Source organism: Saccostrea echinata, unplaced genomic scaffold (assembly GCF_033153115.1).
Source record: "Saccostrea echinata isolate AGI-Se365-2 ecotype Australia unplaced genomic scaffold, CSIRO_AGI_Sech_v1 ptg000001l, whole genome shotgun sequence".
Classification (NCBI taxonomy): Eukaryota; Metazoa; Mollusca; class Bivalvia; order Ostreida; family Ostreidae; genus Saccostrea; species Saccostrea echinata.
The window spans coordinates 40,237,040-40,250,533 of NW_026889750.1; the positions used below are offsets into that span (position 1 = coordinate 40,237,040).

General features: G+C 35.5%; 1 protein-coding gene across 1 annotated transcript; it reads left to right on the forward strand.

Moving 5' to 3' along the window:
- Window positions 1–7,620: 7,620 nt before the first annotated feature.
- Window positions 7,621–10,345, forward strand: LOC133179423 (uncharacterized). Its single transcript, XM_061314186.1, has one exon. It carries the CDS (start codon window positions 7,627–7,629, stop codon window positions 10,123–10,125), a length of 2,499 nt encoding a protein of 832 aa, XP_061170170.1. The 5' UTR covers window positions 7,621–7,626; the 3' UTR covers window positions 10,126–10,345.
- Window positions 10,346–13,494: the final 3,149 nt, after the last annotated feature.

Genomic DNA, 13,494 nt, shown 5'->3' on the forward strand with positions numbered 1-13,494 from the left:
TCTTTTGTCTTGTTGTGCTTTCATTCTCTGCATATGATAAATCACCGAGTTATTTGGTTATAGGAGCTAAGAAGAAGACGAGGAACTGGAGAAAATGACCAGAGGACGTATTAAGGTCAATCCCACAAAATGTACAAGTAGTTTGTTTATTATTATACGCTGTACAGGAGTTATTGTTCTTTTTGTGATTTTGAGGATTGTACACTCATTCATACGGGTTAAAAGCACTCAAAATTATTTTGGACATTCCTGCGTCACGGTAGCCAGTACATGCTGTAAAAGATTTCTTATTTAGAGTTGCTAAAAGAAAAAAAAAAAAAAACGAGAGGCCCAAGGGCCTTAGCGGTCACCTGAGTATAATACAACAATTTAGAGGATCCATAGAGTATAAAATGAAACTGATAGGTGAAGCTTTGTTGCCCAAAAGCAAGGGAAATAGGATGGTCAGAATCAATGAAATAATTAGTCTAGTATTCAGTAACAACTCGTACATTAAATTCTAATTTATCCCCCATTTAGAACTATCACCATGCAGACTATTAACAAACTATTACTTCCTCTGTACTACTGTTAACACCACATTGTGACCAGCTCTCACATTGGCCTCTCTTGGTCTTTGAAGAACATTTAATAAGTTATTTTTGTCTCATTTTTATTTATTTATTATTTACAAGTCTACCTGATCATTAAAACTATAAAAGTACTTTTTGTATTATTCAATAAAAATTTTTGCATAATTCTCTTATTCTATTGACTTTCAAATACTTTATTTACAGTGATTAATTATCAAAAGTGAATGGCAAAGGGGAATAACTTCTCTCAGTTGAATACAGAGCCCTGACTAGGACCAGAACACTTGACCAAATGGTCCTGATGTTCAAAAATCTGGTAAAAATATCCTTGCTTATTAAAACTTTAATTCTGTTTGCCTTCGATATGCCCATGAGCAGAGAAGATTTTCAAAGAAATAATGCATTTTCACGACAGATTCAACACACCCCTACCCTAACACTAAAACCCATGTCCCAGCGTCATGAAATTCATAAATTTGATAGAGGTACCCTCATCATCATAACTATGCACCTAGTTGAAGATTTTCAGAGAATTAACACATTTTCACTTTATTAATAAATATAGCCCCCCCCCCCCCTCCATTTGATAAACACCAAAACCTGGAGACCACAAGTTTTAAAACTTTTGTAAGAAGCACAATTGTTCATCATAATTATGCACTTTGTTTATCCTCAACAATAAGGGACAGACAGGATTATTTAACAGAAATAATGTATTTTCACTATACATGTATTATCAATTGAGTCCCACCTTTACACCAGAACATCTGACTTGGAGGCCATGATTCACGAAGAAGCACTCTTGTTCATCATAACTACACACTTAGTTTACTTTATAACCAGGAGCAGAAAAGAAGATTTTCAAAGAATTAATGCTTTTTCACTATATAATCAATAGAGCCTGGGGCCATGAATTTCACAATTTTGGAAAAAGCATCCTTGTGCATCATAACCATGCACTTAGTTTGTTTAAATAATACCCAGGAGCAGAGAAGAAGATTTTCAAAGAATTAATGCATTTTCACTATATAATCATTAGAGCCCCGCCCTAACACCAGAACCCCTGACCCTGGGGCCATGAATTTCACAATTTTGGAAAAAGCATCCTTGTGTACCATTACCATGCACTTAGTTTGTTTAAATAATACCCAGAAGCAGAGAAGAAGGTTTTCAAAGAATTAATGCATTTTCACCATATAATCAATAGAGCCCCGCCCTAACACCAGAACCCCTGACCCAGGGGCCATGAAATTCACAATTTCAGAAAAGGCATCAATGCTTATCATAACCATGCACTTAGTTTGTTTATATAATATCCAGGAGCAGAGAAGAAGATTTTCAAAGAATTAGTGCATTTTCACTATATAATCAATAGAGCCGCGCCCTAACACCAGTACCCCTGACCCAGGGGCCATGAATTTCACAATTTTGGAAAAGGCATCATTGCTTGTCATAATCAAGCACATAGTTTGTTTAAATACAATGTAATAGTTTAAATAATTGTTTAAATATAGAAGAGAAGAAGATTTTCAAAGAAATAATGCACTTTCACTGTATGATCTATATAGCCTCGCCCTAGCACCAGAAACCCTGACCCTGGGGCATGAATTCCACAATTTAGGTAGAGGGCCCAATGCTTATTACAATCATGCCAACAGTTTGACTGCTGGATGTCCAGGAGTAAAGAAGATCAATTTTGGTGGTTTTAGCCCCACCTCTGGGGCCCAAGGGGGGGGGGGGGGCAGGGACCATGAAATTCACAATTTTTGTTCTCCTTCACCAAAAATGCTGTATGCCAAAATTGGTTGAAATTGGTTGAGCGGTTCTAGAGAAGAAGTTGAAAACGCACGACGACAGACGAAAACGGATAGCAATAGGTCACCTGAGTCACTCAGGTGACCTAAAAAGGAAAAAAATAAACAGAATACATATGTTAACTCTGGGGTGGAGGGCAACTTTGATTATGTAAACCCCCCGAGGGACGAGATTTTGCCCGACGCAGAGCAAAAGCATGCGTGCATCTAGAGGGGGATCGGGGGGTCCGCCTCCCCCCCCCCCGGAATTTGCAGAGTTATCAAATGTACATACTGAAGCAAATAAAAAAAATGCCCCCCCCCCCAAAGAAAAGGTGAACCCCACCAACATCGCCACAAAATAGATTTTTTTCACGTTTAGGAATGGACATAACTTTTCTTTTCTTTTTTTTGCTTGTCGGGAATTTTTTTCTGGGTTTTTATACATTTGGAAAAGGAGTTTAGGGGGGGGGGGGGTTCTCGTTTTCGCTTGTTTGTTAGTTAGTTAGTTAGTTTTGTTTTGTTTTTATTTGTTTGTTTTGTTTTGTTTTGCTTGTCAAGAAATTTCTGGGTTGGAAATTTTTAATGGGGGTAGACCCCCCCTGGAAAAAATTCCTGGATCCGCGCCTGAAAAGGCAATATTTTCTTCTGAGGGGGCTAACATAATAGATGTTTTTTCCCTCAGTTCCATTCAGTACTTGCTTTGTTATGTGAAAATAAAACTAATCAAAAAATATTGTTTCTTCTTCAGCTTCGCGTAGAATTTCCTTAAAACAGCATTCATGCAATCTTTCAGCCCCCCCCCCCCCCATTCCATAATGCTGAGCGATCTGTCTTCTAGGTAATTCCGAATTTTTATCATTGTCATAATTTATTTCAGTTCTCTAACAATTATTGTTCGATAATGAAATGCAAGCGAATCGTCCCATTACGTTATTTTGACCGTGCAAGAATTACTTACACAGTTTCTAATGGAAAAAAAAAACACCACTTCGATATTCAAACAACTTAAGATCTTTTTTAAATGGAATTTTTGGAATTTTCTTTTTAAAGAAATGAAAAAAAAAAATATTGTTAAAAAATTCCCTCCAATGAGGTTTGTTTACCTACCATACCCCCCCTCTCTCTCTCTTTCAAAAACACATCTGTATACTTATTCATATTTACATGCGTATACTAGTATTTATTTTGTTATGCAATAATAAGTTTTGTTTGTAACTGAAAAGGGAGAATAATGCGACGGGTCAGACCAGGATCCGAACTCGGGCCCCAACTGAGCCAGATACATGTATCTGCACGCCCGGGCCACCGGCGTTCGAACCTGCCTGATTGCCACATTAATTCCTCCTTAAAAGTCTCCCCTACCCCCTTCTAAAAACGTTACTACCAAGAGAACACTGAAAGAGGCGAAGATAAATTGTAAACTGCTATAAAGCACGTTTATTATTATTTTTTTATGAAAAACTTTGCCTGTAACTCAGCTAAACAAACCCTCATGGTATGTGTGCATATCATATATCCTGTACTTTCTTTACAATTTTTTACATAAATTTGTTAAGTTGATTTTTTAATTCAATTTTCAATTTAATTTATTTATTGATTCACCAAACATGTTGGCATACAACCATGTTACATACAAAATGAAAAATACAGTGTGTTTTCAGATTACTAAAACACATACTAGAGTACATACATACATGCAAGTGTACAAATCAGTGAAGTCAACTACGTTTACAACTTGAAGTTATACATAATCATTATGCAAATAGTATAAACAGTATAATAGGGACAGAGATGAACTAATTAATGCATTAAATATATATTATTGCGCTCTATTTTTAGAACGCAATTCAAAACATTCATGTAAAAATTCGCATAGCCTTCTAGAATGAACTGCATTGTCAGGATTACAAAGTACTTTACAATGATTCTCCTTCAACATGTTATCATTTAAATTATAGATGTTCAAAGGATAATACTTTTTTCGCAAATCTTTATATATAGAACAGTCATATATGAAATGTATTTCATTTTCTACAACAGTTTTACAATAGTGACAAAACGAGATTCTTTTGGGATACAAGGCTTTGAATATCTGCCTATTTCAATTTCTAAAGGGTGTGCAGAAATTCTCAGTTTTGTTAATTTAGAACGTACAGATTTATTAATTGGAAATTTCAAGTAGTCTTGTAATTCATGGTTCTTTCTAATTTGACTGTAAAATAGTAATTTACCACATTTGGCGAATTCAATGTTTTGAAGTTGCAAATTAACATTTTTTATGTAGAAATTCTTCAAGCAGCTGCTAAATGTCTTATCAGTAATATCTAATGATGGAAGTTTAAGTTTCTTTTTTAATTTATCAATATGACTCTGCCAATTATCCTTTACACCATTATTATATAGATTGTCATCTTCTAAGAAAGTAGCAATAAGAATTTGATTTCTAATTCCATTTTTATTTTTATGGTTTTTTAGTCTCTTGTAATATTTAAGCTTTGCAACAAATAGGAAGTGTTCCTAGCTCATATTTAATGGCTAAATTTGAAGTTTTTCTCTGTACACCCAAGATGTCTTTAAATATTAAACGCTGTATCTTTTCAAAAGGTAGTTGATCACAATTGTTTATATTGATATTAAAGTCTGAAATCCATATCTCAGAACCATACAAATTAGTGCGTGTAATAACTTTTAACCCACTTTGGAATAGGTTTGTCGAATTTACAGAAGAAAAGGTGATTTTTGCTTGCATAGTTACTGGTATGGAGGCCCGTTATGACAAATGAAAATAAAGCTCAGCATAAGTTCACTTTAATGGAACCGATTTGTGTCGTCTAAACCGTAAGCAATATATGTCACTTTTACATGTAATCTTAGGTACATGTAAAATGTTTCCTTTCTTGATGATGAAACCATGAAATAAAATAGTCTTAGCAAGAAAAGGGGAAAAGTTGTGAAAATTACCTGTAGATGTGACGTCTTTTAAATTCTGCACAATTTATTGATTGTGTAAATTGCATAAAATTTTATATTTAACTACATGTACGTTATGCAACAAAAAAGAGACAATGAAATCCTAATTACCAGAAGTAGATTATTCTGGTATAAATGAACGAAATACAAGAAGAAACAGAAATATGAAGATAACGAAAAAGGCCATTTGAACAATAAAATTTTTCGAAAAGGTAGGATCAGGTGCTATGGAGGAGTCGGCATCCCCTGTCGATCATGGATTCTGCGAAATTCATTTGTTAATGGTTATCATGAATTAGTACATCGTTGTCTGCGCCACAGCCGCTAAAATATCAAGCCTGCTTTTTTAAGTACGCATAAGCCATTATTTACACATTGAATTGTCTACGGTTTTTTCACGATCATGACAAGGAGCACACGGCGGATTTGACCGGTTGGTAGGGGGTGCTCACTCCTCCATGGCACCTGATCCCACCTCTGATGTTTTTAGAGGTCCGTGTTTGCTCTGTTTAATTTTTTTGTTTCAATGGGCTTTTGAGATTGATTACTGTTTGTTATCTTCATATTTCATACAGTAGTTTAAGCAAATTGAAAAAGAAATTGAATCGATTTACTTTATTTTCTGTCTTAAATTGAACGTATTCAAGGAGTAAAAAATTGAGTGAATTACATCATATTTTTTCTTAAAATCTATTTATTTATTTTCTGTACAAAATTAAGTGAAATATATCATTGCATTTTCATCGATTTATTAAATGTATTTTCTGTCTTAAAGTGTATTGAATTGTAAAAAAAAAAAACATGTAAGTTGAGATGTAATTAACATAATTGTTATAAACACAAATGAACTTTCAACACAAAGCAAGAGCAGTGAGGATAGATTCTGCGATGTTTACGATACGCATCAAATTGAAGACGAATTTAATTTCATTCTTCAGTGCCATAGATATCTAAATTTAAGGAAAAAATACATAAATGAATATTATTACAAATCTCCAAGTACATTTAAATTACTTCATTTATTCGGTTCACATCGCATATGTACCCTAGTTGGCTTAGGGAAATTTATCCATCATGCTCTTACATTACGTTACGATGATCTGTCAGGTTGACCCAATGTCTATTTGTTCAAGGTTAATTTTCAAATCTTTATATATAATACAACAGCATTGCTACATATATTGTAAAACAATTTAATTGTTTTAAAGTATTCTTTCTTCTGCTTTATATTATAGCATATATTATAGTCTTCTATACAAGTGAATGGAACTGTGGGACTGAGGAACACTTGATCAGGGATCTCACCCCCCCCCCCCTTTTAGACTCTGTGAGAGTCTTACTTATTGTAAAATATGTATAGATTATAAATTATTTTTGTAACTGATGGGCTGTCTGCCCAAAATTATATTCTGAATAAACTATATCATTTTTGCAAGCGGAAATATGTGGACTTCTGATTTTTTTAAGTGGGAATAGATGGAAGACACCCTTAAAACCGAGGCCCTTTAAATTTGTTGTTCGTATTGTTAATTTTGTTTAACATTCTCAAAAAGAATGTCTAACAATGTGTTTGTAATTACCTGCAGAAATGACATCTTACATAATTGTTCACGATTTATTGCAATTAAACAATACAAATCGGTTTCATCAGAATAAAGTGAACATGTAATGAGCTTTTTTCGTTTGTCACAACGGGCCTCCATACCCGTTACCATGCAGGCAAAAATCATCTTTTCTTCTGTAAATTCGACAAACGTATTTCAACGTGGGTTCAAAGTTATTACAAGCACTAATTTGTACACACGTGTAAGAGATATGAAGAGTCAGTCTTTGTTCAATACACCGCAATCACTGGTTGCTATGTTAAAAATGTAACTTCCGCTTTAAAAAGTGTGTTCGTATTATTAAACGCATCGGCAGAAAATTAAATAAAATTCATAACATGCAAGGATTCAAATTATTGTCCATTTTTATACCCATCATAACTTGCGCTTTAATCAGCAAATATGTTATTTGATGAAATCGAGGGTAACTACGGCTGAAAATATAGCGGAATCTCACTATAATAGTGATATACCACTATTATAGCGGAATTTACGTTTCCCCCCAACCTGCTTATAATTACTTACTCTATCTGCCGAAGTCAAATCATGGCGAGATCGCCGATGAGGTTTGTCGATCGTACAAGACGTCATGTTTTTGGCAACAATGAATGACGTCACAATAGTCACTCAGGGAACCATGTAGAGAGTTTGTTTGAATCAAACGTCTAAAACGTTAAACTTAAGATGGCAGCGATGTCAGCAGAAAAGGTATATTGGCGCAAAAAATTGCCACGGGGATTTCAACTTTTCATGGAAAATTTAGCGAGAAGCATTATTCGCCAACAACCTGAAGATATATTGGAATATGCAGCAGTGTATTTCGAAAGAAAGATGGTTGAAAGAAATGCAGCATTGCGGCGTTTACCAGATGTATCTTATCTTGAGAAATTGAAATATAAGTTTAACAACAAACCTACAGCAGAAAGCGTGCTATCAACATCAAAAGAAAGGGCAGCAGTTGAGTCCATCCCAACAGAGGAAGAGAATAAAAAGGCAGAAAGTGCACATACTGTTCCAGGAAGAAAATCTTTGAAAGAACAAGGTGGTGTAAGGTCTGATGGTGCAGTCGCTCTGCGAGATGTTTCGAGTCCTGTACATCTTCAGAAAACCGCTGGTGATGACGGCGGCGGCAGAGATACTCCTACAGGAGTCTCAGAAGCCGTGGAAAGAACTCTGCAGGAAACTCGGGAAGACCTAGCATATGAAGCATCAAGACTATCAGCCACAGAACATTTAGATGAACAAGATGATGCTCATGCATCTCATGAAAAAACAATGTTGGTCGAATCAGAGGAACGCATAGAACTGAAACAGGATTTACTGAAAGAAATAAGAGAATCAAGTAGAAGTTTACACAAGACACAGACAACACAAGAAACACCAGAAAATATATCGGAATCCAAGGGGAAAATATCGGCAGAATCCGTAGATTCTACAGAGCACCGAGAATCAGAAAGAGAACTGGCTGAAAGTGTCGAACAAGTGGTTCACGCTAAGGAGCTTTCCAGGACCAGTATTGAAACAAAACGATATTCAGTCGCTGCTGTTCATAAAACAGAACCTGAACTTCCAAAGGATGTCCAACAGGTCGTAGAAACTTTTGATTCTACAACAGATAAAACAAATGAAAGTATGGGTAAATCAGGAAATGTTGAAAATATAGTTGAAGCTGGTCCCGTTGTACCAGTAGAAGCTGGTCCCGTTGTACCAGTGGTTGAAGCTGGTCCTTTTGTGCCAGTTGTTGAACCTGGTCCTGTTGTGCCAGTCGCCGAACCCGAACCTTTGCAATTAACTGATACAACTGGTACCGATTCCCTTTTTAACAAGACAGAAAGTACTAACATTGAGTCTCAGCAACAGACTGAAGAATCATCATCAAAGTACCAAAATTTGGCTGAAGAGCACGCACCCGATGTAGAAATGGAAACGGTGGAAGTCGGGGATGAAAACCAAGATGAGCATCTGGTGGAAACATGTGCCGTCACCTGTAGTGCCGAAGCTGTTGTAGATGAGAGGGATGAGGAAAACAGAGATAGTGAGTCGGAACCAACAAAGATAGAACACGACCGAGAAACAACAGAAGGACAATCTAAAGAAGTAATATCAAGTCAAGACGGAGAAGACCAGAAACAACATACTAAGGGTGCAGCTTCAGAAATTATGAAGGATATTGTAGATAATTCCCATGAGCAACACAAAGAAGAAGATTTAGGGAAAATTGAAAAATCAGAAGAGGGAACAGAGGTTCAAGTTGAGGAAACAAATGAACAAACAGATGGACTAACACAACATGCAGAGGGTACAGATGAACACACCGAAGAATCAGCAAAGCAAACAGAGGAAGATACACAGCAGGCAGAGGGTATCGATCAGCACTCCGGGGAACCAGCACAAACAGAGGAAGAAACACAGCAGGCAGAGGGTATCGACCAGCACTCCGGAGAACCAGCACAAACAGAGGAAGAAACACAGCAGGCAGAGGGTATCGACCAGCACTCCGGGAAACCAGCAAAAACAGAGGAAGAAACACAGCAGGCAGAGGGTACTGATCAACACCCAGAGGAATCAGCACAACAAACAGAGGAAGTAATGCAACAGGAAGAGGTTACAGAGGAACCAACACAAACGGAGAAAGTAATGCAACAGGAAGAGGTTACCGAGGAGCCAACACAAACGGAGGAAGTAACAGAGCAGGCAGAGGATAGAGATGAACGCACCGAGGAAACAGCACAACAAATAGAGGAAGTCACTCAACAGGAAGAGAACACCAACCAACACACCGTGGAACCAGGAGAGCAAGATGATACTGAGGAAAAGGACGCAATAAATCACAGTGACGCGTCAGAAGAAAACCCCTCAGAGTCACATGGAACTTCCGAATCCACGCAAAGAAAAGATTCAGAAATTGTGGAAGGGACAGAAGAAAAAGTTGAGCAGTCAGAGGAAGCTTCGGGAAATACTGGTTCCGCAGACGAGGTAGCTCAAGAAACAGTACCAGCAAATGAAGAAGAAAACACGGAGTCGGGGGAAACAGTCGATAGCCATAAAGAGAGGCCTCTTGATGCTGTGGGCGCGGATGAAAACGTGACACCGGGAAGTCCAGCAGAGGATAAGCAAGACGAATCGAAGCAGGAGGACATTCCAACAGGGGAAAACACTGCTGATGTTTCGGTCGCTGACTAAAATTCAGCGTTGCTACTCCCTTGAACTTTATTATTTTGTTTTCCGTTATATTTATTTTGCAACGTTTTGTGAATCTTTATAAAATCAGTCTTTAGGCAATCCACTAGAGGTCAATTGCTCTCTGAAAGAGACAGTTTTGGGTCTCTGGAAATCTGAATGACACTACTCAAATAATTCTTGGCGATTTTTAAAGAAAAAAATAATAAAAAGATATACTTACTGAAGACTCATCTTTAATCTGTATTACTTAAGGAATGTTTTTCAGTTTTGTGTGAGTTATTGGTGTGTAAATCACACAGACTTGTCACGTAGGCATATTTCATGAAGCGCGCTAGCGCTTCATGAAAAATATGCCTACGTGCAAGTCTGTGTGATTTACACACCAATAACTCACACAAAACTTAAAAACATTCCTTATATTTACATTTTACAAGTTCAAAAGCAGCAATATTATGCTCAATATTTGAATTTCTTGCTGCCCTATATCGTTACATTTTTATTAACGTCTCTGTAGCCTCATTGTGACGTCACTTTACCGCGAGTTTCACCGTGTATATTTCTACGCGTGAGTATACACAAAAATGAACTTCAAATCAATTGCACAGTTGGCTTAGTAGAAAAACATAGCAAATGTAAATATATGTATATGTTTCTCATTTAAAAGGACATACGCAAATGTACTCTACAATGTACCTTTTCCATTAATTTAAAAGTCATCGTATTTTCAGGTGTTCTTAGACAAAAAATCAGTATACATTACCAGGAATTGTTAACAAATATTAAATGATGAAAATCTTTGTGTTTTTTAACGAAAATTAAGAAAAATATAGTTTTAGTTGGTAAATCCTATAAATTTGATTCAGAGGTGTACAAAGCGTAAGCAGACATAAAATCGCACAAAAATCCTTCTATTATTGGAACTCTTAAATTATACGGTGAATAAGAAATTAAGGATCTTCTATACATGTACCAATGAAAAATATTTTTTGAGCTCTGAGAAAATTATATCTTAAGAAGATATAAATATGGAGTTTATTTATTTAATTTTCAACTTTGGGTACCCGCCATTTACCCTCAGGAAAATATTCAAAGACAATGAAGTGTTGGTGAACTGAAATCACTGTTGCTTATTTAAATGGGGAAAATGCATGCATAGAAACTATTAGAAAGTGTTCAATTACTTTGAACAACTAAGCCAAATGAAATGTTTAGACTGCTTGAATTGATTACAGTTTGAATAATAAATTTAATTTGCATGTATTTCATTTTAGATCTAAGTTTACTCTCACTGCATAAATTAAAAATGCCATGGAATTGGAACTCTTTAGTGTACAGTGTATAGAGGGTTCTACGTCGCGTATGTCCTTAATTCAGCCTCTATTTTCCAACTGGCGATCGTCCATTGTACAATTTTTTTAAAAATACATTTTTAGAAGTATGTTTTCAAAATATTGCATTTGGCAGATTTGTGCACCTCAAAAGAAAAAAGAATTTGAATCTTAAAAGAAATTCATAGTAAAAATTTCCGTCAGCAATTATAGTAGTGAGAAATAACCCCCATTGTTTGCGTAAATTGAAGAAAGGAGAAAATTACAAAATTAAGATTTTTTAATGAGGAGAAAGACCCCCCCCCCCGTATGAAACATACAGAAGGGACGGTACACATAGGCCTTTCCCGCCTAAATAAGTTGAATAATGATTTTAAAAAATGCATGTACATCTTTCCTAAAAATTCAGCTACACTTAAGATTTAAATTAGATATATCACAAATCTAAAAAAAAAAATACATTTATTAAAAATTCATTAATTTGAAGATAATGTTCTAATAACATTTGTTAAAGTATTAAAACACACACACACAATCACGTGAATAAACATATTAGAAACGATTTTAGATTGTTTTTCTTTTATAGACATTTTTTTCAACAATGTATTTTTGCTGGCTGGGTAAATCAACCAATTTTATGCAGTTTTGGACGAACTGGAAGCAGGTGAGTAGCAAAGTGCCTAAAAAACTTTGACAAGAAAAAAAAGAAGAGCAAAAACAAACACCAAAATTCAAAAACAAATTAAAGAGGGGGGGGGGGGTGGACAACAAGGAATACAAAACAAAAACACTCACACATACACACGAAATAAACTACACAAATCTATTTCGTGGAGCAGGGGGAGAGGGGTCCTCATGTACTCTTCGTCAAAAATGGGGATGCTTAAAAATTTCAACGCTTTTGGGACACAGGCTACAACAAAAAATAAACAGATGCCTGGATTGGTATATTTTGGTTGTAAATGGTGCATGCACTTACAGTGTATATAAAATCTCTTAAAATTAGAAATGATAGAGACTTTCTATGATATTGAAATTTCTTCCTTTTTGCCATCACATTTTTTATCACTTAATGGGACTATGAGAAATTTCAAAGAAAATGGAAACTTTATGGGGCTAAACATTCATTTTATGTAATTCTAGTTGAATAAATATATATATTTAGTTGCGTTCGCACATCTGTTCTTAACAGTAAGATTTTTCTTTGAGGGGAAAGTTAGGGGAGAGGAGTGTCCTTCCACATCAGACACATATTATCGTTTTTGAAAGTTGGACGGAAGCAAATTTACACCTGAAAAAACTTTGACAAGCAAAAAGAAAAAATAAATAAATAAAAAATAATAAGGGTGGGAGGAAATCATAAAAATCAAACTTAAGGAAGCTCTAAACACTGCATACTAAAGAGTTTGACTTGCAGGGTAATTTTATGCAGTAAGAGTGATCTGCCCTTATAATTAAGAAGGTTAGAAAAAATGGTTATTTACAGTTAATTAAACAATTTGTAATATGTTAAAATATTCTTAGCATTATATTAGATCACGGATAAGTAATTGATATTTCTATTTATTTTCCCAATGTAAGTAAACAACAGTGATTTCTGTTCAGAATAGTCCATTGTCTTTAAACATTTTACCAGTGGAAATAAGGCAGGCACTCTATGTTGAAAATGAACTAAATATTCTCAATATGCACATTTTTATATGATATATTTTTCTCCAAGTCCAAAAAGCACTGTTCGTTAGTGTTAAGAACTTCCTTTTAATATTACCATGATTAACTACCGCAAGAAAAAGAAGGGGTCAACCTGCCTTTCATTGAACATTTTCAAGACAACAGTGAAGTTATTATGTTTGGGGAAAAAAAGGGAGAGGGAACCCCCTCTCTCTATATTACATACCGGACATTCCACTGAACAAAATGTCAACGTTTTTCAACCGAGAAAGGTATTTCGGATTTTATTTCACCGTACTGATTTTTTTTTACTTTAGTGAGCGACTTCTATTTCTTATATTAATATCATCATCCACACAAGGCGACTAGC